Genomic DNA, 26,706 nt, shown 5'->3' with positions numbered 1-26,706 from the left:
TTAAAATTTGGGGTGCACCACCCATCGGAGTTTGGAGCTATTCCAGCATCCCCTGAGGTTGGTAAAGGGTTCCCACACGTGTAGGGGATGAGTTAAAGATAAGGAGCTGTATAGGTATAGGTACTGTTGTGTCATGCCTAGCAAGAGCCATGTCTTTTAGGGATGCATTGACAGAATTTAGAGCCTGGCCTGCCTCCAGAAATGGTGTTCTTGGGGAGGAGGGACTTTTGTCTCCTTTCAGGAGGTTGAAGGGTGTTTGTAGGAAAGGGGAGCCAGGGTCGAAGCCAATTGAAGTTGCCCAGAAAGCTCTGGAGGGTGGCGATCAGGGTGCCTATCACAGCTCACTGCCCCACATACTTACATAACCATTATCTGTTAGAATCCTTAGGGTCTTTTAATTATAAGATCCTCTTATTTACAATTATGGATATTTTTTTCTTTTAAAAATATTTTATTAGCATATATTAAGTATACATTGTAGTGAGTTTCAGTACGACGTTTTCATATGTGTACATAACGTCCTTCAGTCATATTCATCCAGGTACCCTCCTTTGTCCCAGTCCCACCCCTCTTATCCACCTTCATTTTCCTTGCTAGTCGTTGGTTAATGTGTGCGTGTGTGTGCACATACTTCTGCATGTATGGCATTTGCATGAGTGCACATGGCTGACACCCTCATTTGCTTTTCCCTCTGATTTTTGAGACAAGTTTTCTCACTGAACCTGGAACGCGCTATGTTGGCTAGGCTGTTTGGCCAGCCACTGAGCCTGCAGGATCTGTCTGTTTCTGCCTCTAGCACTGGCATTACAAAAACACCACACCTTGCTGCTTACTTAGGTGGTAGGGATCTGAACTCAGGTGCCCATGTCTGAGTAACACTTTGCCCATAGAGTGATGCCCCCTCCCCCCAGTAATGGACTGTTTTTTAAAGGCTAAAATTATGTACAATATTCCAGTTGGGACAATATATAATTTCGCATGCATTTTGAGCAAAATAACTCAAAAATATGAATGCTCAGTTTCACTATATATACTTTATACAAACATTTCAGTAATTTTTGATACATACATAATTTGTTAAGCAGAAATCAGTTATAGTTACAAATGAGAAAGTATAAATAAAAGTATATATTATCAAACATTCACTTTTAACCCTTTTATAAATTTTATAGTGCATTTTAAAGCATTAATCTCCATTTGATGCTGTATCTATTTTTGTTTTTTTAATTACAAAGCCTCTGAAGACTCTAAACCAAACTAAATGCTTTCCACTGTGGCAGAAAATAGATAACTGGCTATTTTAGTAAGTGTTTTCCTTTTGACTTGGATTAAACACCATATATGAATACAAACAATAAAAATACTTAACATCTTACATGGTCACAGTTCATGAGCGCTTTGCTCCAGCCTGCACACTGACCATTGAGAAGTAGATGCCCTTCTGCGCCAGCAGCTGCTGGTGGGTGCCGTGCTCCTTGACCTTGCCGTTCTGAATCACCACGATCAAGTCCGCGTTCTGGATGGTGGACAGGCGGTGAGCGATCACAATGCAGGTGCGGCCTTCCCTGGCTTTGTCCAGCGCTTCCTGGACAACCTGTTTCACAATTGCACCAAAGAATTAATGATAAAACCAGGTCTCTTCCTATAATTCCCCCTCCATAACCAGACCCGGGATTTGTATACTCTGCCCCTCAACAGTGAAACGAAGCAGAGATCAGAAACCAAGGTATCTATCATACCAGAGAAGAAGTAAGCCTCAATTTGGATGAGTTCTGTGACAGAGATAATCTAATATTGTGCTAAGGGCAGTAAGTACACTCTACCCAACCATTTAAAAACACTCGTGTGCCTTTCCACACAACATCCCTCAAGGCAGTCCTCCAGCCCAGCTCTCCAGCACATGCAGGAAGCCAGAGCACCAACCAAAGCCATCACAGCAGGTAGAAAACATCTCTTGACCATCAGATAGCTCAACTCTTAACCTTTCTCAGGCTGCAAGGCAGCAGCAGTGGCTGTCTTAGGGCACTGTCAGCCTCCAACTCTCACCTACAGCACCTCATAGGCTGCTGCAGAGATGTTGCCTGCAGGAGCAGACTGCAGCCAGCATGCAGCTTGTAGGCAGAACACTGTGGAAAACAGGGTCCATGACTAACCTGCCTCTTATCACTGAAGGCCTCCTAAGTCCCAGCTGCAGACACGTTAAACTGCACTGGGAGCCACCATCAGCAACAATCAGCTATCTGGAGCCGTGTTCGCTTCTAAGGCAGAGAAAGAGCCCAACTTAAATCATTACCTTTTCACTTTCTGTATCCAGAGCTGATGTTGCTTCGTCCAGAAGTAAAATGTGAGGCTGTCTGACGAGGGCGCGTGCGATGGCGATGCGCTGCTTCTGCCCACCCGACAGCTGAGTGCCTTTGTCTCCTACTCTGGTGTTGTATTTCTGTGAATGGAATTTGGTCATTAGGAAAATAGAGCTGATGGCAAAGTACAAAATGTAGTTTGATCACAGAATATACAATTTTCTAACAAACACAGTATATAATGTAGAACATGGATTTAATGGTCAAAATCCAAGTATAAAATCAATTCTAAGACATATATATATGTATGTATATATATACATATATATATATACACACATACATACATACATATACATATGCATAATATGTAGTGATTAGAAAATAAAATTTAGGTCTTAATTAGGTTAAAACAGGTTCATAGAAAAAAATAACAAAAAAATTCTAAAGTGGTAGATTTAACATCCCTTTTATTTTTAATGTGTTTTTACATTTTATTTATTGGGGGAGCTCACAGGGTAACTTGTAATGGTTAGATCTTTCTAAGGGGCTCAAACTAAGCCATCTTGTTGGCACTCTTCTCAAATAATGTCTCCCTATATATCTCAGGGAAATCTCACACCTACTACAGAGACCAGGCTGGCCTTGAACTGCTCCTGTCTTGCAAGTAGTGAGATGAATCGGTGTGCTATTGCCCTTGGCTTTATCTTCTGTCTGGAAAATAGATCCCTGGAGAGCATATGCTTTAGTGTGAGTTAAACCAAAATTTACTAGTGTAGGGATAGTGCAATGGTGTTAACTTTCAGCCTCTGGTTTCATAACATTTAGGACAGGGTTGGCAGGAAATTTAAATAGTCGTACATTATTATCAATGCTTGTCTTATTCATAACCTGCAGTTCATACCCTGTGAAGTATTTTAAACTGAAAAAAAGAAAAAAATTCTTAGGATGATAGGATTTGAGTCTTTGTTTTTATGACCTATCACCAACAATTCCATACACTTAATAGATATTGAGGAACTATACTTTAATATTTAACTTTAAAAAGTCAAGTAGACCTCAAAAAATTTTTGTTTTATATTCCATTCAGAAATCTTCCTGTCCCTTTTCCCACAGTATGCAACCATTACTAATTAATAGGTCAGAATGACGTGAGACAGAGATTACAAGGCATGCATAAGATATGGCATCACACACAATGAGGAAACAATATTTTCCTAATTTTGAGCCTTAATATGTTAAGATTATAGGAAAAATGTTGGCTTTGATGTTTTATACCTGCATTTTGACTGTTAAAACCAGGCTCTACATATGATTACTCATGCACCTGTATGAGTGTGTACATGCCTGCATAACTTGGAAAGTATACATTTTTTTCTTCAGATAGGGTTTCTCACTGGGATCTAGGGCTCACTGAGTCAGCTAGACCGACTAGATGTGAATTCTGAGGGGTCCTCCCATATGTGCCTCCCCAGAACAGGGATTACATTCATTTACCCCACCGTACTCTTTGCCTGGGTGCTGAGGATTGAACTCAGGGCCTCATGGTCATACTTCAAGCACTTAAGTGACTGAACTAATCTCTCCCAACCCGGGATTCTCTTTTTATTTGCTGTATTTGATAGTCCTAGTACTGTGGTGGCAGAAAAGGTTCCTATTTGTAGAGAAAGCCCCTGGCAAGCTCTGGGCAGATGCTTGATGTAGGTTCTGTCCCAAATTTGCCTCAGAATCCAAGAGCTCTTCTATGTTCTACTCTGAGTGAGTATGGAGTCCAGACTGCAGGGACTGAGAAATGATCCTCTTGAGGCCTCTCAGGACAGTGTTAATTAATTCTGTATGGCAGAGGAAACAGACTATGGCAAAGCAAGCCAATTTCTATGAGCAGTCACTCAGAAGCAGATGCTTAGAGAGCAGAATCAGTCTAGAACATTGAGAATAAGAATCCTGATGTCCCATTAAAGCAATCATCCATCCTGACCAAGTAGGTTTTATTCCAGGGATGCAGGGATGGTTTAATATACGAAAATCCATCAATGTAATCCATTATATAAACAAACTCAAAGACAAAAACCACATGATCATCTCGTTAGAGGCAGAAAAAGCATTTGACAAGATCCAACACCCATTCATGATAAAAGTGTTGGAAAGATCAGGAATTCAAGGACCATACCTAAACATGATAAAAGGAATCTACAGCAAACCAGTAGCCAACATCAAAGTAAATGGAGAGAAGCTGGAAGCAATCCCACTAAAATCAGGGACTAGACAAGGCTGCCCACTTTCTCCCTACCTTTTCAACATAGTACTTGAAGTATTAGCCAGAGCAATTCGACAACAAAAGGAGATCAAGGGGATACAAATTGGAAAAGAGGAAGTCAAAATATCACTTTTTGCAGATGATATGATAGTATATATAAGTGACCCTAAAAATTCTACCAGAGAACTCCTAAACCTGATAAACAGCTTCGGTGAAGTAGCTGGATATAAAATTAACTCAAACAAGTCAATGGCCTTTCTCTACACAAAGAATAAACAGGCTGAGAAAGAAATTAGGGAAACAACACCCTTCTCAATAGTCACAAATAATATAAAATATCTTGGCGTGACTCTAACTAAGGAAGTGAAAGATCTGTATGATAAAAACTTCAAATCTCTAAAGAAAGAAATTAAGGAAGATCTCAGAAGATGGAAAGATCTCCCATGCTCATGGATTGGCAGGATCAACATTGTAAAAATGGCTATCTTGCCAAAAGCAATCTACAGATTCAATGCAATCCCCATCAAAATTCCAACTCAATTCTTCAACGAATTGGAAGGAGCAATTTGCAAATTTGTCTGGAATAACAAAAAACCTAGGATAGCAAAAAGTCTTCTCAAGGATAAAAGAACTTCTGGCGGAATCACCATGCCAGACCTAAAGCTTTACTACAGAGCAATTGTGATAAAAACTGCATGGTACTGGTATAGAGACAGACAAGTAGACCAATGGAATAGAATTGAAGACCCAGAAATGAACCCACACACCTATGGTCACTTGATCTTCGACAAGGGAGCTAAAACCATCCAGTGGAAGAAAGACAGCATTTTCAACAATTGGTGCTGGCACAACTGGTTGTTATCGTGTAGAAGAATGCGAATCGATCCATACTTATCTCCTTGTACTAAGGTCAAATCTAAGTGGATCAAGGAACTTCACATAAAACCAGAGACACTGAAACTTATAGAGGAGAAAGTGGGGAAAAGCCTTGAAGATATGGGCACAGGGGAAAAATTCCTGAACAGAATAGCAATGGCTTGTGCTGTAAGATCGAGAATTGACAAATGGGACCTAATGAAACTCCAAAGTTTCTGCAAGGCAAAAGACACCGTCAATAAGACAAAAAGGCCACCAACAGATTGGGAAAGGATCTTTACCTATCCTAAATCAGATAGGGGACTAATATCCAATATATATAAAGAACTCAAGAAGGTGGACTTCAGAAAATCAAATAACCCCATTAAAAATGGGGCTCAGAACTGAACAAAGATTTCTCACCTGAGGAATACCAAATGGCAGAGAAGCACCTGAAAAAATGTTCAACATCCTTAATCATCAGGGAAATGCAAATCAAAACAACCCTGAGATTCCACCTCACACCAGTCAGAATGGCTAAGATCAAAAATTCAGGTGACAGCAGATGCTGGCGTGGATGTGGAGAAAGAGGAACACTCCTCCATTGTTGGTGGGATTGCAGGCTTGTACAACCACTCTGGAAATTAGTCTGGCGGTTCCTCAGAAAATTGGACATAGTACTACCGGAGGATCCAGCAATACCTCTCCTGGGCATATATCCAGAAGATGCCCCAACTGGTAAGAAGGATACATGCTCCACTATGTTCATAGCAGCCTTATTTATAATAGCCAGAAGCTGGAAAGAACCCAGATGCCCCTCAACAGAGGAATGGATACAGAAAATGTGGTACATCTACACAATGGAGTACTACTCAGCTATTAAAAAGAATGAATTTATGAAATTCCTAGCCAAATGGATGGACCTGGAGGGCATCATCCTGAGTGAGGTAACACATTCACAAAGGAACTCACACAATATGTACTCACTGATAAGTGGATATTAGCCCCAAACCTAAGATACCCAAGATATAAGATACAATTTGCTAAACACATGAAACTCAAGAAGAATGAAGACTGAAGTGTGGACACTACGCCCCTCCTTAGAATTGGGAACAAAACACCCATGGAAGGAGTTACAAAGACAAAGTTTGGAGCTGAGATGAAAGGATGGACCATGTAGAGACTGCCATATCCAGGGATCCACCCCATAATCAGCATCCAAACGCTGACACCATTGCATACACTAGCAAGATCTTATCGAAAGGACCCAGATGTAGCTGTCTCTTGTGAGACTATGCCGGGGCCTAGCAAACACAGAAGTGGATGCTCACAGTCAGCTAATGGATGGATCACAGGGCTCCCAATGGAGGAGCTAGAGAAAGTACCCAAGGAGCTAAAGGGATCTGCAACCCTATAGGTGGAACAACATTATGAACTAACCAGTACCCCGGAGCTCTTGACTCTAGCTGCATATGTATCAAAAGATGGCCTAGTCGGCCATCACTGGAAAGAGAGGCCCATTGGACATGCAAACTTTATATGTCCCAGTACAGGGGAACGCCAGGGCCAAAAAGGGGGAGTGGGTGGGTAGGGGAGTGGGGGTGGGTGGGTATGGGGGACTTTTGGTATACCATTGGAAATGTAAATGAGCTAAATACCTAATAAAAAATGGAAAAAAAAAAAAAGAATCCTGATGTCCACAGAAGTGCTCTTAGTAACAGAAAGATTGAAGTTCCAGATGGTCCTTTTGATGGTCAACTACCAGAGGACAAAATATATTTAAGAGACATAGTTATGGTGGCTCTGTGTTGTAGCCTGTATCAGTTCTCATCTGAGATTTAAGTCTCGAAGCCCTGGACTCTTCTGTCAAATTTTTCTTCTTCACCAGAGCTAGGGTAGAGCCTGATAATGTATATTCCTAACAACTTCCAAGGTGATGGAGATTTACACTCGGGCTTTGAGAGTCAGGATCTATTATTAGTAAACAGTGACAGGGGGTTGTACGTTGAATGGCTGAGCCTCAAAAAGAGTTAATCATTCATGGTTGGACTTCACTGAGAAGAAGGGAACAGGCCTCCTCCCAGCGATATGCTTGAAAGTAGCATTTATCTGTGAGAAAGATAAAGGTAACAAGAGTTTCAGGGAAAAGTCTGGTCCTCCTGGTGTGGTCAAGCTTGCCTGGCTGCTTTGAGGCTACCAAGTCTTATTTTATCATAAGCACTTCCTATAATAACGAACAGAACTAGTGATAGTGGAAGAGTTTATACCACTTATGTAAGACATATGAACAAAATAAGACCCAAGTAGGTACACAAGAAGATGAGAAGTTCAATTTATCTAACTTAGAGGAGGAACACTGAGAAGTCTATAGGACAACAGGTCAGGGGAGAGATTTTGATAGTCAGTTCTAAGAGTGTGGCTTGGGACCCTACAATGGATGGTATATCAGTTATAGATCATATAATAGCATAGCCATCCTAGTGACTTGGCTCTATTCAGAGCCTTCTTTCTGGCACAGGTGAAGAGCCTATCTACCTGGGAAAAGATGCTCAGATGTATCCCCTGGCCTGAAACAGGTGGACAATCAAGCTTATAAACTAAATGACTATTCCAGTTCTAAAAAATTCCTGTCTTTTATACTTGAATATGTCTAATATTCTCTTTTTCACAGTGACAGGTAAGCATAACCCCTAACTAGGACAAGAAGTATGGATAAATGCTTTTATGTTAGTATGATAAACTTTGTTTGCTAATTTTCTTTACCTTTGGGCAACAGACTTTTAAGTTTCTGATGACAAGCCAAGAAATATAGCTAGGTGGTAGAACACTTGATTATTATGTGCAGTGCCCTTGATCTCATCTTGTGGAGCATCACAGAATAAGTTAAAGGAGCTGCTAACTACCGGGCCCAAGGTACGTACATCAGGTAGCGAGTCGATGAACTGGTGGATGTTGGCCTCCTTGGCTGCCCTCACAATCTCCTCATAAGACACGACCCGGCTGTTGTCTCCGTAGGCAATGTTCTCTGCGATGCTGCAGTCAAAGAGAATGGGCTCTTGGGACACAATGCCCAGCTGTGCTCGGAGCCACTGGACATTCAGTTGCTTTATTTCTTTGCCATCTAGAAACTGAAAGCAAGGGTTCATAGATCGAAAATTACTAAAACTCTTGGGGTTACTTTGAGATTAAAGAAAAGACTTTCTGGTTAATCTTTTAGTTGACACAAAATAATGGGTTAATCATTATATTTTCATATATATGTATCAATATACACTACCTCTATAACTCTGAGATAAGGTCTTACTTTGTAGACCAGGCTGTGCCTGAACTTACAAGGTAGTTCAGGCTAGCCTTTACCTCATGGGAATTCTCCTGCCTCAGCCTCTCAAATATTGACATTATAGGCATAAACTACCAACACTTGAACCTTACAACTCTTTACAAAAAATTTAATAATATATTTAATAAAAACTTTATTCATTTATATTTATTGAGAATCTAATCAGAGTTTGAGAGACAACATTTCATTAATTTTGAATGTAGTGGTAATATTACTTAGTCCTGTGTTAAAATTTCAGTGATAAAATTAAACCATGAAATCAGAACTCATAGGAAATAGCTTTTTAAAAGGTCGTAAGGCCCCTTGGAGCTATGGGTCATTGCTAATGCTTCTGGGGTTGTTATATAGTCTGAGAAGCCATAATTAAATACAGACATATAAGCATTCCCTGTTCTAAATTCTGTTTCTTTGGCTCCTTTTCTATCCCTCTCTTTTATTATAATTATTTAAATTCATTACCACCTACAAGATTTCTCTCTCATGCCTAGCACCTAAGATAGTTTCTGACAGGCTCTCAAAGTTTTGCTGAGTGTGGAAACCTGATTACTCCGTCACCATTTTAGTTGAGGGAAGAGAATGGCATCCCCCATGTCCTTACCCACTTTCCCAATGTGTCCATCTTACTTTGGGAGTCCTATTTGTTTTCTTGTACCATGGAACGCGTCCTCTATGTCAGTAGTATTGTCTTATCTCGCCATGAAAAAATTCCCTGAACTTCTCCCATTCCTTCTATTGTCCCTCCTTCCCCCGCCCCCACCCTGGATCATCTTCATAGTTCATACTCACTTAAATCTCCACATCCTTCTCTATCCATCTGTCAACCATGCTAAGCTGCTTGCCCATCAACACTCCACTGAGAGTAGGGTGGAGGAAATGAGCCCCGGATTGCTATATGTTGTTGTATCGTGACGCCTCAGTCCTTGTCTTACTTAAACAGCCTGTGCCCTTGCAAAGTACTTTTGCATTGAAATGCACCCTACTCTTGATTTTTCCTCCCATTTCCATCTCCTGCAACTCTCCTTCTGGCTACTTTGGGTTTTTTCAGCTCTTATACCATCAGCTGAAGTCTCAACATGTTGAGAGATAGGTGGTCAAAGGCTGGTTGCAACAGAGAACAGAGGGCAGCATGTTGCGAGAGAAGCTGGGTAAATTGGCCCGTACAGTTGGCATAAACTGGGCACAAAACATGGGTTGTCAGGTTATTTAACAGAGGCTTTTACTTAGGATTCAAAAAAGCATGGCCCGTGTTCAAGGATTAAACATATCTACCCACTCAGATGATCCAAAACCTGAAATGTGCTCACCACTGATCCAGCCATGGGGTCGTAGAAGCGCTCGAGCAGCTGGACCACTGTGCTCTTCCCGCAGCCACTGCTGCCCACCAGGGCCAGCGTCTGGCCCTTCTTCACCTCAAGGCTCAGCCCCTGAAGCACTGGGATGCTGGGTCGGGTGGGATAGTTGAACACGACTCCACTAAATTGCACATTTCCTTCCAACATATTCTACAATGAGAATAGTAACACTTAGCTTGATTGCAACAATACTGAAAATGGTAACACCATTGCATACACTAGCAAGATTTTGCTGATAGGACCCTGATATAGCTGTCTCTAGTGAGACTACGCCGGGGCCTAACAAACACAGAAGTGGATGCTCACAGTCAGCTATTGGATGGATCACAGGGCCCCCAATGGAGGAGCTAGAGAAAGTACCCAAGGAGCTAAAGGGATCTGCAACCCTATAGGTGGAACAACATTATGAACTAACCAGTACCCACCGGAGCTCTTGACTCTAGCTGCATATGTATCAAAAGATGGCCTAGTCGGCCATCACTGGAAAGAGAGGCCCATTGGACTTGCAAACTTTATATGCCTCAGTACATGGGAATGCCAGGGCCAAAAAGTGGGAGTGGGTGGGTAGGGGAGTGGGAGGGGAGGGTATGGGGGACTTTTGGGAGAGCATTGGAAACGTAAATGAGGAAAATACCTAATAAAAAATAATTAAAAAAAAAAAGAAAGAAAACGGTGGATTGGGGTAACCTTTAGCACCAGGTGTGAAAAGTGAGCTCCCGTTATATTAAGCTTCATTTCACATCTCTGGACTTCATTCGAAAGAGATAATGGTTGTGTAGCATGAATTCTTAATACAACATCATTGTACTCTCCTAGACTACAATAGTCAATAGTCATATCTCCCTGTAACTGTTTTATGAAAGTAATATACAGTATTAACATTTATTCAAACCACCTCATCTAGATCAAATCAAGAGTACATGTGTGTGTGTGTGTGTGTGTGTGTGTGTGTGTGTGTGTGTGTGTGTAGAGAGAGAGAGAGAGCATTAAAGCACAACTTTTATTAAATTTCCTCTTCATGTCTTTTCACTGAGAAGTCAGGGATAGATATCCACTGAGGACATCAAACTCACCGGCTTTAGGCCTTGCGTGCTGTAGCTGTCAATCTCGGGGGTTTTCTCAATGATCCTGATGATGTGGGATGCTGACACTGTGGCTTTCGCATAGTCAGGAGCGAATGAACTGACCTGCCCCACTGCCATGGCACCAAAGACAATAGCTGAGAATACTCTGGAAAACAGAAGACAGGTATGCACAGTGTGTGATAGCTACAACGTTAACAATGTGGCACTTCTATAAGAATGGAGTGACTGCAATTATAAAGTGGAAAGATAAAACAAACCCCCTTCCCTCACATTTTTACATAGGCATGGCAGATGATTCGAAATGGCCCCTGTTCGCCTCTTCTGTAATCTTCAACATTTTACAACATGACCTTTGCTTAAACATCCATCTAAGAAGTACAAATTTGTTTTCCACCTTTTGACCACTCAGTGGCCCTGTGAGGTGACTTCATGGACAGGATGTACTGGAAATGACTGTTCCCCGTTCCAAGCCTGTGACTCAGCATATGTTTTGTTCATATTTTTCATCCTGGCCAGTGAGCCTATAGCTCACTGCAAACAACAGAGACCACAGCAGAGATCTACTATGCCCAACCCTGATAAGGAGAAGTGACCCAGAGACTTCAAGCAGAATAAATGGTTATAGTTCCATGTCACTGAAGTTTAGTGGTTGATTATTACATAGCATAACTATAGCGATCAGTAATGCATAGTCGGTGTTGCTGAGATCAATTCTTAGCAATCATGTAAGCCACACAAAGAGAACTTGACTGTTGCTGTTGTTTAATACACAGCTATGATGCCACTTTCAAGAACCTACTGCATTCTTAAACTATGGCATGAGATTAGTTGAGTGTCAGTAACGTTAGAAATATTGGGGTAAAAAATAAGCAAAATGATGTTAAAATCAATATCCCACAGTTCCAGGGGTGTCTTTGGGTATAATCACACAATCCCCCTGTGAAATACATATATTACATGATCTTGAATTAACTTCAACAAAAGAGTAAATTAATGCTTAAATAGAGGAGAAATGGTATATTAGCCTACAGCCAGGCTTATCCAGTTTGAGTTGCAATGCAAAATGTCACAGCATTGACAATACTAAACTATTAGAGGAACGTCTAGCCAGGCTCGTCACCACTTGGAAGCTCAGAAAGTTCTTGTATAATCTTGACCAACAATCTGCATACTTGGTGACATCATAGTGGGATTTCTTTCAGGTTCCTCTTCCCATGACCAAAGTGTAAGTTTCAATGTTCGCAGAAACATAGAGGGGAAAGCCTAATCCAGAGCACCCACTGTCATTTAAAAATCCCTCCATCTTCTGAGGGACTAGGACTCAGTCATATCCCTGACAGGCAAACAAACGAGCAAATGGACCACTGATAAATAGCAGTGGCAAACTTCTGACTTCTTCCTTCCAAAGACAAAAGTCTGGCAGTCTCTCTCCTGACAGCAAACTCCCTTCCAGCTGACCAGAGCAAGCTGGTCAGTGATGCTCAAGGCTGGCCCTGCCATGTTCATGTAAAGCTGTGGGCTTCTGGAATTCTTTGTTTATCCAAGCTGAGTAATTGGAAGTGATGGAAGAACAACTCATGCAAGGGTACACACAACACTGAACAAAACCAAACCAAACCATCGCTGCCACTACCAAAATCACACAGCCCTCTAGGAGAAAGAGGGATTTTAGTTTCTGAGTAACCTTCCCACTTTGTGCGCTCTCTCTCTCTGTCTCTGTCTCTGTCTCTCTCTGTGTGTGTGTGTGTGTGTGTGTGTCTGTGTGCCTGTGTGTATATGTGCTTCTCTACTTTTAATATTTCAGGTTTGGTAGGAGTTTGCACATCACCCATCTCTTAGCTGCCCTGTCAGAAAGCTTTTTAAAGGAGCTGTTTTATTCCTTGCTGAACATAAGACCTTTTTCCAAAGCATGGCTTTCTGGAGACCTCTGAACACGAATCCATCTAGGCACACATTTGGAAGGTCAGACATTCAGAAACCTGCTGAATACGGCACTTAGGATGCTTAAACTTAAGATGCTTAAGAAGACAGAGATTGTCAAATCCTAGCACCGACTCTATCAAGATCTCCACGGAGATACAGACACAACAAGAAAGGACTCCACCTAGATCATGGTATGATAACTATTGAGAAATACTGCTCCGATGCCTTGCCCGCTCCTATGGCCCTGCCTGAACTGTGGACAAACAGGATACCTGACATGCCTCACATTGTTTAAGACAAAGCAAGGTCAGTCTCCCAAGTTCCTCCTCCACAGGAAGTCCTCTCAGATTTGCTGGACATGGCAGCCGAAGACTGATCCTGCCCTGGACCTATGTCCTTAACTAAGCCATCCACAGCAAAGGAACCTAGTAGAGTGGCTGTCTAGGTCATGGGCAAGTCTGTCATTTTAATTAATACGTAGGCCATTTAGATTATAATATATCCTTCTCAAATCTCCAAGGAGCTTGAAGACTAAACTACTGAAAGAAGTAACTTTGTCTTAAGGAACCCATTTTACAATGACCACTCTGCGTGATCAACCACTTGTGTCTCATGGTAAATGATTAGTTAGGAAAAAGTAGACTTTATACAAGGGTTGAGAGTATGAGAAAGCATTTGAGAATCTAGAAAGGAGTTTGAGGTTGGTAACTTCAAGTTATGAAAGTTAGAGAACGTGGGAAAAAACCTTGGCTGGTGATAGGAACATGATTTAAGGTATATAAGAGAAATTTTAAAAATGCTTCAGATGGAAGGTGTTTGAGGTTAGTAAATGCAAGTACCAAAGGAGTTCTCTTTTTGTAAACTTAATAAGATTCTTGTAAGCTTCAGAGAATCCACTCAAATCCAGGTCAAATGAACTACAGGTGAGTGCTGTCAATCAACAGCCTGTTTCCCTCCTCACTTCTGTTCCTGAGGGTGGGATCTATTCCCCTTTCCCTGGTCCTGGAATGCCCCCATTCTCCAACTACCAAAACTATGGGCCTAAAAGTTTCAAATGTACACATAGGAAAAACGTTTTGCTCCCCAGACTCCTTAATTTTATCTTCTACCCCTAACATATATATCTTTTCCAGAATCCTGACAAGTCTGGATGTTTCCTCAGAACCTGCATCCAGGACAGCTCCAAAGCCTGTACCCACAGATGCTTTAGCCCAGCCTCACAGACTGCTACACCTGTGCCTGCATACTCCTAGCCCGAGATAGACAGCAATGAAACAAACAGACTTCCCAGACTGGGCCAACATTCCAGATTTCTGCCTACACCCCCAGAACCATACCTGGGTGTCAGCATGAAGTAGTCATAGACAATTATGACAATCTTTATTCATTTATTATCAACAAAAGGCTGGGGTGTTTGATTTTGGGCTCTGGGGACAAGGAGCTGAGGTATGTATTTTAATACCAAAGCAGAACTGGCTTCCTGGTTCTCCCATTATACCTCAGTCCCTACCTAGCATACCCCAACTCCAGCCCTACCCCTTAACTTTCCAGCCCAGTGTCTGGGCTGTCCTTCTCCCAGAAGTTCTTTGCTTTATAACCCAGATATTTTGCTTGCATTCTCTCTCTGTCTCTTTCTGGGTGTCTCTGTCTCTGTCTGTCTGTCTCTCTCTCACTCACACACACACACAAACACAAACACACATACATACACACATCTTCTCTCCTCCCCTTTTCCTTTTCTGTACTTTTCTCTCTTTTACTTTATTCTCCCCTCTGTCTACCTTCCTATGACAACTTCTCTGGCCTCCTTGATTGGGGCCAGTGAACTTGCCCACCAGAGAACAGCTTCCCAATAAACCTGCTATTGTGTATACTTCAATCTGGCTTTAATTGGCTCATTTTTACCAGCAGACAAATAACTTATGAGGTAGAAAAGTTTCTGATGAAGTGTGGAATATTATTGGTACCATATGGACACTCAGATGCAAAAACGCCACTTTCTTAACTATTAAATGCTCTATATGACACTTCACCATACAAATTCTCATCCTCAATTTACTTTCAGGGTTAAATTAGACATGTGAACATAATACTTACAACAGAACATTTTCAAAAGTCATGAGTTGTTGTGTCACCAAGTAGGCACCGAACCGGAAACAAGCAGCATAAGAAAAATACATCATGGCCTGGGTGAAGGAGAACGTGATCCCAAACACGTGTGCTTTCTTCATCGCATTTCTGGAAAGAAGACAGTGCAGATTCAGTCCATCGCTCAGTCATTCAAGCAGCTTGCTGTGGCTTGTCAGTGAGGCACGCAGGCGTGACAGATACCGTGCACTCCAGTTCTAAGGAACTCAGCTGGTGGATCCCCTTTGGATTAGCTGTGTGAATTTAGGAAACTGCCTCGTCTCTGAGACTCAGTGCTGTCTTCATCTTTAATGTAGGATTACATCTCAGTGGGTTGATGGAAGATAACTGGCCTGGAACCCTGAGAAGAGCCTGTTTTACATTCCCTTTTCCACACTGTGGGACACACAACACTGGTGATCTGTAGAGTAGGACACCTCCCAACACATCTACCCAGCACACTCAAGCTGTGGGTGACAGGGCAGCGGGCATGTCCTTGATGTGAGGACCTAGGGGAGCTGCATGTGATCAGTGCAGTGGAGGGAGTTCCTGAGGACTGTGCTGTGGGAAGAAAGAAGCACTTGCCTGTCTGGAGCCAGGGAAGGCTCTACAAAGGATTAGCATTCCAGGAATTTCTGAACCACAAGGGTCTTGGGTGTGGAGGTGTAGGCAGAGACAGGGTGGGGACAGGGACAGACTTTTGACCTTCCTACTCCTGTTTAAACACATCACCTTTGTTCATGTCTTTGCCACTTAGAAACTTTTCCCAGAAAGGGGGGCCTGCCATGACTGTGACAAAGGAGCTTGGAGACACTTTAGTAAGGTCCAGTTCTTCCCTTGTCCTAGTGGAGAAACTGGGACTCATGGTTGACCTTGTTAATTTCCTGGTCACCCTTTGGAGCCCTCATGGATACTGCTGGGGTGAAGGGAGAAGAAAAGGTCTACCCAGGAAAGAAAGGAACTAAAAATATCCTCAGGAGACCTTCCTGTATCACACAATGCCTCTAATTTCATGTTCCATAGAGAACAGTAATGTCCAATACAGCAAATAGCAGAGTCATTATCCCAACTGGATACCAGAGGCATTAACAGTTGTTCTCTTCCCTCCCCTCCCCATGTGTCCCCAGCCTTCATGCATTTAAGTCACAGATGCTTCTGACTAAACTCAGGTCTCTTCATTTATCTCTTGGTAATCTCTAGTGTTCCTTCTAGTACTTTCTTCGTGTGCACTCTGCCTTTGGCAAAAGCAATCCGGAAAACTGAAGTCCTGCTTGGAAATCTCCTTAGAGCCCTGGCCCACTCTTTAAGGCATCTTACCTGTATGGTATCTGCAAGCTCTGGGCATACATGGTTTCAAACTTCTGCTCCCGAGTCAAAGAGACAACAGTGCGGAAGTTTTCAATTGCTTCCGTAGCAATCTGTAAAAGACAGTCCATTGTCAGGAGAAAAGTCAAACGCAGAAACTAACTTGAATTCTGCAATTAGTAGCATTAACCTATTATAACTTACTGCTCATGTATCCTTTAGCCTTATTGATAGCTATCTTCTGTATGAAGAAGAGTGGTGAGTTATGAAACTGAATTTTAATTTAATTAATTTTGTCTTGCATTCTAGACAGAAAGAGAAGCTGGGACACAAAGTCATGATGGACTTTTAGCCACCATATCTTTCACAGAAGTCTGTCTTCTGTGAAGGTGATATTTCACTAACTGTACTGGCTCGTTTTGTGTGTCAACTTGACACAGGCTGGAGTTGTCACAGAGAGAGGAGTTTCAGTTGAGGAAATGACTCCATGAGATCCAGCTGTGGGGCATTTTCTCAATTAGTGATCAAGGGAGAAAGGCCCCTTGTGGGTGGGACCATCTCTGGGCTGGTAGTCTTGGTTCTATAAGAGAGCAGGCTGAGCAAGCCAGGGGAGGCAAGCCAGTAAGGAACATCCCTCCATGGCTCTGCATCAGCTCCTGCTTTCTGACTTGCTTGAGTTCCAGTCCTGACTTCCTTGGTGATGAACAGCAATGTGGAAGTGTAAGCCGAATAAACCCTTTCCTCCCCAGCTTGCTTCTTGGTCATGATGTTTGTGCAGGAATAGAAACACTGACTAAGACAGTAACTTTCATTATACTTATCCCTTATTCTCTGTTAATTGTCATTCATGATAACTCAATAAAGTTTGAAAGATGCTCAAAGAGTAATGAAGATGATCAATAATTATATACAAGTGTATTTTACAAAGTAGTTTATATATTTTTCTAAACATACACATCTTAAAACAGAGACTGAATTATATATTTTGCCTAACCAATTTCAACAGTATTTTTCAAACTCACTTAGGATATATTAATAAGGAGTTTTTAATGAACTACTTAACGTTGTGGCCAGGTAGGTATTACTAACAAAGGCTTCAATTCTTTTACTACAAATAACATTGTAATAAATATAGCTTTATACATAAACATTTACTCATAGTGAATGATTTTCTTAGAAAACATTCTTAATAATGAGACTAAGAGGTCAAGGGGAATAAATTGCCTCTTGATGAATACATTGTCTTTTGTTTTGTTTTGTTTTGTTTTTGTTTTTGTCTTATTTTCTAAGACAGGGTTTCTCTGTGTAGCTCTGGCTGTCCTGGAACTCACTCTGTATCCCAGGCTGGCCGCAAGCTCAGAGATTTGCCTGCCTCTGCCTCTGCCTCTGCCTCTGCCTCTGCCTCTGCCTCTGCCTCTGCCTCTCTGCCTCTCTGCCTCTCTGCCTCTCTGCCCCTCTCTGCCCCTCTCTGCCCCTCTCTGCCCCTCTCTGCCTCCTCTCTGCCTCTCTGCCTCTCTGCCTCTCTTTCTGCCTCTCTCTCTGCCTCTCTGCCTCTCCTCTGCCTCTCTGCCTCTCTCTCTGCCTCCTCTCTGCCTCCTCTCTGCCTCTCTGCATCTCTGCCTCTCTCTCTGCCTCTCTCTCTGCCTCTCTCTCTCTCTGCCTCTCTCTCTCTGCCTCTCTCTCTCTGCCCCTCTCTCTCTGCTCCTCTCTCTGCCTCTCTCTCTGCCTCTCTGCCCATCTCACCTCTGGCCTCTGCCTCTGCCTCTGCCTCTGCCAAGTGCCGGGATTAAAATCATGCACCAACATTGATTGTATTATCTTTTAATGAACATGATATATCAATTTCTTTCAAGAGCTTTCTAGATATTTAGTTGTGAACTCCCTGCCACCAAGCTAATTTAGTTAGGCAATATTCCATCACTACCTGTTGCATCATTTGTAAAGGAATGCAGAGAGCATCAAGAACATTTAGGACACACAAAAGGATTTCTGCCTGTACCAGCCATGGAACTTAAACACCATGCCTTCTTGTTAGTTGAAAGGGGGAATATGGACCAGAATGTCTCTAAAGTCCTTTTAAAATTATATGTCTCTAGAAACAAAAGCTAAGATCCTGGTTAATATACTGTGTCTCTTTGTGGTGGCTTCACTGATTTTAAAAAAAAAAAGGTTCCATTACAGACACATTCTAGTAACCTAGTGCAATTTGCTACTTAAAAGCCATATTTGTGGAATCTCATTTAGGCCTCACTGAATTTTACAGACATTAACTTACTTCAACGATAACAACAAATATTTCATAGTAAATTAAGTCAGTTTTGAAGACCAGTTTTAAAAAAAAACTACTAGAAGAAAAAAAATGAACACATTTCTTTAGACACTTATTTTAAAAATGAAAACTAGTTTTCTCTGATGTAGAGCCACCAAGAAAGTAATTAGGAAAAAATATTTTATAAACTCTGCACATTTCAAAAATAATATGCACTGACTTTTGCAAAGTGTGGATGTTAAGAAGTTGGAGGAAATAGTCACCTTTAATGAAACTCCCCAAAGACAATGTCATTTATACACATTAGAAACATTTTTAATTATAACAGGTTCAACAAACAGAAGAAATTGTCTAAATCAGTAAGAATATTATAAAAATGATAGCCAGACCTAGGGACACAGCTCAGTGTTTGCTTTATAGGCATACATACCTGAGCTTGAATTGCCATCTCACACATAAAAAAGGCAGACGTGGTCATTCATGCCTGCAACCCTACTGGGGGACAACAAAGGGTGGCCCCAGGAGTTCACTGGCCAATCAGCTTAGCAAAAATGACAAACGAGGTCCAGTTAAAGATAAAGACGAACTTTGTATCAAAGACAAGGAGGAGAGTGATAGGGCAGACTGCCAGACGTCATCCTGTGGCTTCAACTGGTATGCACATAGGCATGCATACTACGGTGAGTGAGTACAAATGTGTATACAACATATACTAAACAACAAACAAGTAAACAAATAGCTCTACCTATCAATTATAGTGTGACGTTTTCAAGAAATATTCCCTATTCCTCATTTTCTAAGGAAGTGAGTGCCTTGCTTGTGCAGGGTTCAGAGCATGTACAGCCTAATACAAGCAAGAGCTTGGGGCACTGAGCTTGCGTGTGGTGTGGACAACAGTCACTCCACAGTGCAGTCTCCTCATCCTGATGCACAATGAGGATTACATTTATCTGCATGTTCTGACATCACACCACAAAGAAAGGAAATGAGCAGGACCTCACATCTGCTCAAGCATCCCAAACCCGAAGCATATTGCAAAGTATGGCATAGTATGTACTCCTTGGTTGGGGCCAGACCCTAGAGTTAGCTAGTTCCCAATGACTGTTTCCTAGGACCTCTTCACCAGAGGTTCAACTCCACAGACCTTGGCTGGGAAACACTAATGCCACACAAAGCATTTCTCTGAAAGTACAGAGGAAAATAGAGCCACGCGTCTAAGAACACACAGAGACAAAGTGTCTTTAGTGTCTTGGAAGGTCCTCAACCTTCACATATTGGGATGCCTGGCTCGCAGACACCTGGTCTTCAGGAAATCACAGCCCTCTCACCTGCTGGGATCCCTGCTGTTTCTTGGTACCTGGAATGTCAATGAGCTGCCCTATTTTGACCTCTCATTTCTATCATCCTGATAACTGATGTTCCACTGTGACAGAGCTTGGATTCCTAGCTAACTGGAGGACCAAGGCCTCAGTTTGCATCCTGGCTCCAGCAGTGGTGGGCTTTATAGTAGTGAGGCATAGCCTGTGTCCCTCAGCCTCACCTGAAGCATGAAATAATAACAGAGCATACCTGACAGAGTTAGTGTAACTAGTAAAACACTTTCCAGGAAACCAAGTAAATGCCACACAATGTTGAGCTGTGGCTAAATAAATAAATAAATAAATAGCTGGGCATGCAGAACAGAGGGGGGGCGGGGGGAACAGATGTGGGAGGAAGGGGAGATAATGAAGGGGAAAAGGAGAGCTCCAGGGGGCTGGAGTAGTGATGTAAAATGGCATGAGGCACCAGAGTAATCCAGACTAGATTATGTAATCCAAAATGGAGAAGACAAATATACTTGGGATTTTTTTCCACTTTGAATCTCCCCAATTATTCATAATAAAATGGGACCACTTTCCTGAATCCAAGGGTGGCTTTAAGCTTGCTTGAAAAAAAAGAAAAGAAAAGAAAAAAAAGAAAAGAAAAGAAAAAGGAAAACAGCGAGAACAGCAGGTAGGGAGAGTGTACTGGCTAGTTTTATGTCAATTTGGTGTAAACTAGAGTCATTAGAGCAGAGAGAGCCACGATAAAGAAAATGCTTCCATAAGATACAGCTGCAGACAAGCCTGTAGGGCATTTTCTTAATTAGTGACTGATAGGGGAGAGCCCAGCCCATTGTGGGTGGGGCTACATCTGGGCTGGTAGTTCTACAAGAAAGCAGGCTGACTGAGCAAACCATAGGAAGCAAGCCAGTAAGTTGCTCCAGCTGTGGTCTCTGCATCAGCTCCTGCCTCTGGGGTCCTTCCCGTCTTCACTGAGTGACATAAACCCTTTCCTCCCCACATTGCTTTGTTCATGAGTGTTTCATCGAAGCACAGAAACCATTATTAAAACAGGGGGAGGAAAGAGGAAAAGAGAAAAGAAGAAGAGGGCTGGATGAGAAGAGAGGATTCCGACGGCAGTGGCCTGAAACAAAGCCCTGAGAAGCAGGTGTCGGTATTTGAAACTAAGGTTATGTTTCCATTTCAAATTCTAATCTTGAGATAAGCATAATAAATGTTGCCCAAATGGTGGCTATTAAAATATTATTATAGTAGCCAGGCAGTGGTGGCACATGACTTTAATCCCAGCACAAGAGAGGCAGAGGCAGGAGTATCTCTCAGTTCAAGGCCAACCTGGTTTACAGAGTCAGTTTCAGGACAGTCAAGGCCATATTTGTCTCAAAAAACAAAAAACAAACAAACAAATAAACAAAACCAAACAAAATTCCTGTAGATTGAGGAGATGACTCTGTTGGTAAAGGATTTGCCTTGCAAGCACAAGGACCCAAGTTTGACCTCTAGTATTCAGGGAAAAACATCTCAGCTACGCTTGGTGGCATGTGCCTGTAATCCTAGTTCTGAAGGTACAGGGATGGGTGGAGAGGTCATATCTCAAACAGAGAACAGCCATATCTCAAGAGGCATACTGGACTATACCTGAGAAATATCGCCCAGGGTGTATTCTGACCTCCACACAGCATGCATGTGCACTTGCACATACATACGTGTACACCCGAAGGAACACACACACACAAACACACACACCAGCATTGCCAGGACATAGTAAAAGAGAGTAAGAAAGCATAACTGGAAAGACTGTCCTTTTACTTAGTGACCAGTCATATTTAGTTCAACTCACCTTTCCAGAACCTTCTAGTTCCTTCTTATCTTTCAGTGCTTGTCCAGACAACATTTTCATTTCAACCACTCCTGCTATCGCAATGATGGGTACAATTGCTAAGAGTAAAAGTGTTAGTTGCCAGCCATAGATTAGGGATATGATGATTCCTGTCCCAAGATTTGCTATGTTCTGGAAAATCACAGCAAGCCTAGACCCTGTAGCCTGAAAAAGAAGAGACATGGTTTATAGTCTAAAATATGTTTAAGTATATATTTAAGAATAATAACTAATTTTCACAAAAAGCTTCTCACCTATGAAGTAAAAGGAAAGATGCCTTTATACAAAGCTTTTGGTTTCTAAAACAAAGATTTCCCATGATTTACAAGTGTAGAATAATAACCCAAAGTGCAAGTTTGTATTTCCATAATCTTTCAACACCAAAAACCCATGCACCAAAGCAAATCAGAATGTAAGGATCAGACAATTATATTAAATTGAGGATGGTGGTCATCTAGCCATGAAACTGCTTACAATTTAAGGAAGATAGGTGTCAATATACCTGGGCCTATTTGAAACACTTATTTTCTTGGAAAAATGCAGATTCAGAAGTTTTGGAATATGGTTTACAGTAAGCAGAGGCTTTGGATAAAATTCTGAAGGATTCATGACACATTGCTCTCACTCCTTTGCAATGATTCCTAACTCGAAACCAGCAGTTAATCTAGTCAGTGTAGCACACCAAGCAGAGCAGTCCACATCATTACTTGGTTACTCTGATACCTCATACAATCTAGCATCCCTATCCTGGCCTCCAGACCTAACTTCTCTGCAAATAGCACACATCCTTTACCAGTCCTATTTTTTTCACTTGAGCAAGACTGGCTGGTCTCATTAAAGATTACAATGTGTACTCTAGGCTGACCAGTTACCATCTCTGTCACTTCTGACAAATCTCTCCCAACTCCAAAACTGAGCGGATTTATTGATTACTAACCAAAGTGTCTTCTCCATTCTGAATCCTTGCACCACCGAAGCTTCTCACATAATTTAATAGATATCTAATATAACTGGTAGACTGGGACTTAGTAAGAAAAAGCACTATACCTCCCAGAAGCCTTTAAACATGTTGAGTATAAGTAGGGAACTGAAACAGGGCTGGAAGCGATAGGACGAATACTACAGTGTAGCTGTTGCTTTTGGTGTAATCACCAAACTTACAATGAAGTGACTCTGCTAAACTGGGCACCTAGCATAGTTGAAGGGTACAGGGGTGTGGAAAGCCAGCTCTCTGTATGCACATTTCGTGTGAAAGTGAGAGTAAGTAGCTTAGAGGGATGCTACCTCACAGGAATGTTCCTTTTGTCAGCATCTACAATCCTACACAGAAGCCACTGAGGGACAGAAGCACTCAGCACACCTCCTATGGATACAGCAGAGCCAGGGCCCTGGCTTGTAAGCTTTTAGGCATATGGAGGTCTTGTTTTGGACCACAAAATATCATTAAGATAGTTCTAGAGATGATAAATTCCTTGATGTTTGGCTCTTTTCTATTTTTGCAAAAAGCCTTTCAATGATGTCTTCATCTGTGGTCTTTCTCTTTTCCCCTGTCTCTGAAGACCACACCCATCAGGCTTTCTTTCCCACCACACTTGACAGTCCATGGGACAAGCATTAGTGCACAGGGCACATGTCCAACTATCTCTTCTCTTAGAACACTCAGTTTTACTTCCAGGACACCACTCTTCTATGTCTCGAACCCCCAATTCTCTCTATTATCACATGTCCAGCTGGTCATGTAATGTGAGTATCATGACTAATTAACTCACACACAGAGCTCTCGATTCTTCTCCAAGCCTCATCCTACAATAGGATTACAATTTCATTAAAGAACAACTCCATTTTTTTCAATTTGTATAGGCCAAACATTATACTCAACAGTCTTACCTCTCAAATCCACCATCTAAATCATCATCAAATTAGTGGATATATCTTTAAAGTATATCCGGAATCAGTATGTTTTGTTGCTTTCAGTGTGACCCCTCTAGGAGACCTCTCCTAGACTATTGTAATAGATTTCCTACCTCAACTTTACTCCTCAGCTGTTATTCACATAAGAGCCCCGTAACTCCCATTTAAAAAACCTATCAGTGAGTTCCTATCCAATTCCTAATGTGATGCTGACCACAAAATATGACATCCTTTCATCACTTCATCTAGTGTTTTTATCCTCTTTGCTATGAGATATATGCATGGCCTAGCCTCAGGTCCTTTATACTTGTTCTGATTAGAACACTTCTGTTGAGGCATACTTCAGTCCTCTTGCTTATATCACATAATAGGAGCTTTGCTTCCATAAACAAGGCAACCTTTGGTCCTACCACCTCCCTCCAACCCCCACCTAGTTACCTTTTGACAATATGACCTGTTGTGTAGATTTTACAAGAGCAAAACAATTGTCTGTCTGAGTAAGTTAAAAATTACTTTATTCAGTGTCCATTTTTGCTCTCTTCAGTTTTATATGCTCGCACCTGTATCATGGGTCTTGTTATATGCTTGCTTTAAGCAGAGAACCACATGAAAGAGGAACTCATAAGAATTATGCTGCAGTTTCTAAGTTCTGTGTACATTCAAATCTGTAACTATACTTATCACAGGTCCCATTTACTAAACAGTGGAGGATGTACATTACCACCTTTTAGGAAGACTGAAGCATAAGGAAGGCAGAACTCAAGACAGAATCACACAGAAGAGACCATGTGCCATTCAAGTTCAGCATCATGTTGTAGACTTTTGCCATAAAGAAGGCTGAAGAAGAAACCGTCACTTCATCTAAAAAGTCAAAGTCTAATAATTCGACTGTCTATATCAACTGGGGATTCAGGTAACAGCATATTTTCGGTTTTATAGTTTAGCAATGTGTCTTTCTACCTGAGCTACAGTTTTAAAGTGCTTTTCATTCTTTTCAGTGTAATTTTAAGAACATTTTCTTTGTTTCTTACTGAACTATAATGTCCATTAAGTTTTAGGTAACAACTACGGTATCCTTTTTTCTCCTAACATCAATTATAAATATTAACTGAACATGGAAAACAGGGTGATTCTGGTGGCCACGCCAAGGGCACATCATTTCCTGAGTAACTATTCTTTCATATCAGTCTTCCTCATGTGATGGCTGGCATAGCAAACACAAGGAAATTTATAACTATCTATATGTTATATGATATACAATCTTTGAATTTTAACATATTTGCTGTAAAGAATTCAATACGTTTGTGGAGGAGAATGTGGTGATGTGAATGGGAAATGTCCCCCAAAGGCTCAGGCATTTGGGCCATTGGTCCCAGCTGGTGACACTGCTCAGAGAGGTCTCAGGAGGTACAGCCTTGCTGGAGGAAGTATGTCACTGGAGTGGGCCTTGAGAGTTTAAATCCTCCTCTGGCTTCCAGTACTCTTTCTTTGCATTGTGCCTGCTGTTGAAGATGTGATGTCTCAGGTTCCTGTTCCTACTGCCACACCTCTCTGTCATGGTTTACTCTTTTCCCTCTGGAACTTTAAATCCAAATTACCTCTTCCTTTTATAAGTTGCTTTTGGTCATGGTGTTTTACCACAGCAATAGAAAAATAATTAACACAGACAGCTAGTTACAGTCTCTTCAAAATAGTGACCATTAACACAAGTTATCAGGAAGTCAGTTGTACGCTAAGCCTAAAACAGAATGGATATGAACAGCCACAGAAAAGGAAGCACATACCCCTTTCACTTGAGCAGCATCGTTGGCGAGCCTGGTGGTCAGTGCTCCGGTGGTGTTTTTAGGGTCATCAAACCAGCTCACATCCTGTGGCACAAAAGGATTTGTTATCTTAAAGTCCTAGTCATGAGACCTTAGCTCCAGTAGGAAGGTGGCAGAGACTCTTTTGTTTAGCACTCACATCCTCCGCATTTAGCTTTCAGACAGGAAGGGGACTTAAAACACAAACAAAAGCAGATGATATCCTCTGTCTTCATCTCAACTTTGTTTAAAGCATGACTCTAGGTGTTGAGCAGGGAACACTGACAACGAAGTTGCTGGTGTCTTCAAGACTTCCTTCTAGAGCCAGAAGGCACAGGGAAGTGAGCACACACCAGATCAGACAGTAATGATGTGATGGTGGGGGGAAGGGGGGAACGAGCAGGGTGAGAAGGCTAGGATGCTGGGAAAGGTGTTGTTGTACAGAGTAGAGAAGAGACAGGGAGTCCTTTCAAGGCAGCATATGAGCAGAAACCAAAATGAAGGAAGGAAAATGAAGGAAAGCACCTAAGAGGAGAAAGATACCATGCCTGAAAAGGGCCTTAAAACACAAACTTGATCTGCTCTCGCAGAAGTTAAAAAGCTTTTCACCCTGTAGGAAGGCTAATTTGTCATACTGGGATTCCCCTGAGCCTTTCCTCCTCAACTTTAACGCAGTTTCCCACAGTGTCCTGAAGATGACCTCTGTGATGTGGGTGGGGGAGGTTTCCCATGCATGGCCTTTGGCATCTGTAAAGACTGTATATAGACTTTCCCCTGAAGGATCCAGGCTCTCTGGATTGGGGTGTGGATGAAGAAACTGAATCTAGCTAGGAGGCTGATGCAACATTAAACAAACTGAGGAGTCATGGAGGCTTGTGTCTGAACAACTGTAGAGAGAGAGAGTAGGTATGGGGTAAGCCTGCTGGGGATAGAAAAAGAAAAAGCTCAAGTTTGGAAATATTAAAGTGTAAAAAATTTATTA

The 26,706-nt window shown here is 41.8% G+C and overlaps 1 protein-coding gene across 2 annotated transcripts in view; it reads right to left on the bottom strand.

Moving 5' to 3' along the window:
- Nucleotides 1-373: 373 nt before the first annotated feature.
- Nucleotides 374-26,706, bottom strand: part of Abcb1a (ATP-binding cassette, sub-family B (MDR/TAP), member 1A) — a 181,485-nt gene continuing 155,152 nt past the window's right edge. Inside the window, exons 22-30 of one of the 2 annotated variants that reach the window (NM_011076.3) lie at nt 25,707-25,790; nt 21,973-22,176; nt 16,557-16,657; nt 15,210-15,350; nt 11,178-11,334; nt 10,057-10,254; nt 8,334-8,540; nt 2,294-2,440; nt 374-1,594 (exon numbers count right to left, since the gene is read on the bottom strand). In NM_011076.3, the coding sequence (NP_035206.2) occupies nt 1,388-1,594; nt 2,294-2,440; nt 8,334-8,540; nt 10,057-10,254; nt 11,178-11,334; nt 15,210-15,350; nt 16,557-16,657; nt 21,973-22,176; nt 25,707-25,790 (1,446 nt within the window). In that variant the 3' untranslated portion in view covers nt 374-1,387. The remainder of the gene's footprint in view (nt 1,595-2,293; nt 2,441-8,333; nt 8,541-10,056; nt 10,255-11,177; nt 11,335-15,209; nt 15,351-16,556; nt 16,658-21,972; nt 22,177-25,706; nt 25,791-26,706) is intronic. The other variant, XM_006503556.4, reaches the window with a different exon arrangement.

The sequence above is a fragment of the Mus musculus genome, chromosome 5 (genome assembly GCF_000001635.26).
Source record: "Mus musculus strain C57BL/6J chromosome 5, GRCm38.p6 C57BL/6J".
In the NCBI taxonomy this organism is placed as follows: Eukaryota; Metazoa; Chordata; class Mammalia; order Rodentia; family Muridae; genus Mus; species Mus musculus.
This window is presented reverse-complemented; position numbering and strand designations above follow the sequence as displayed.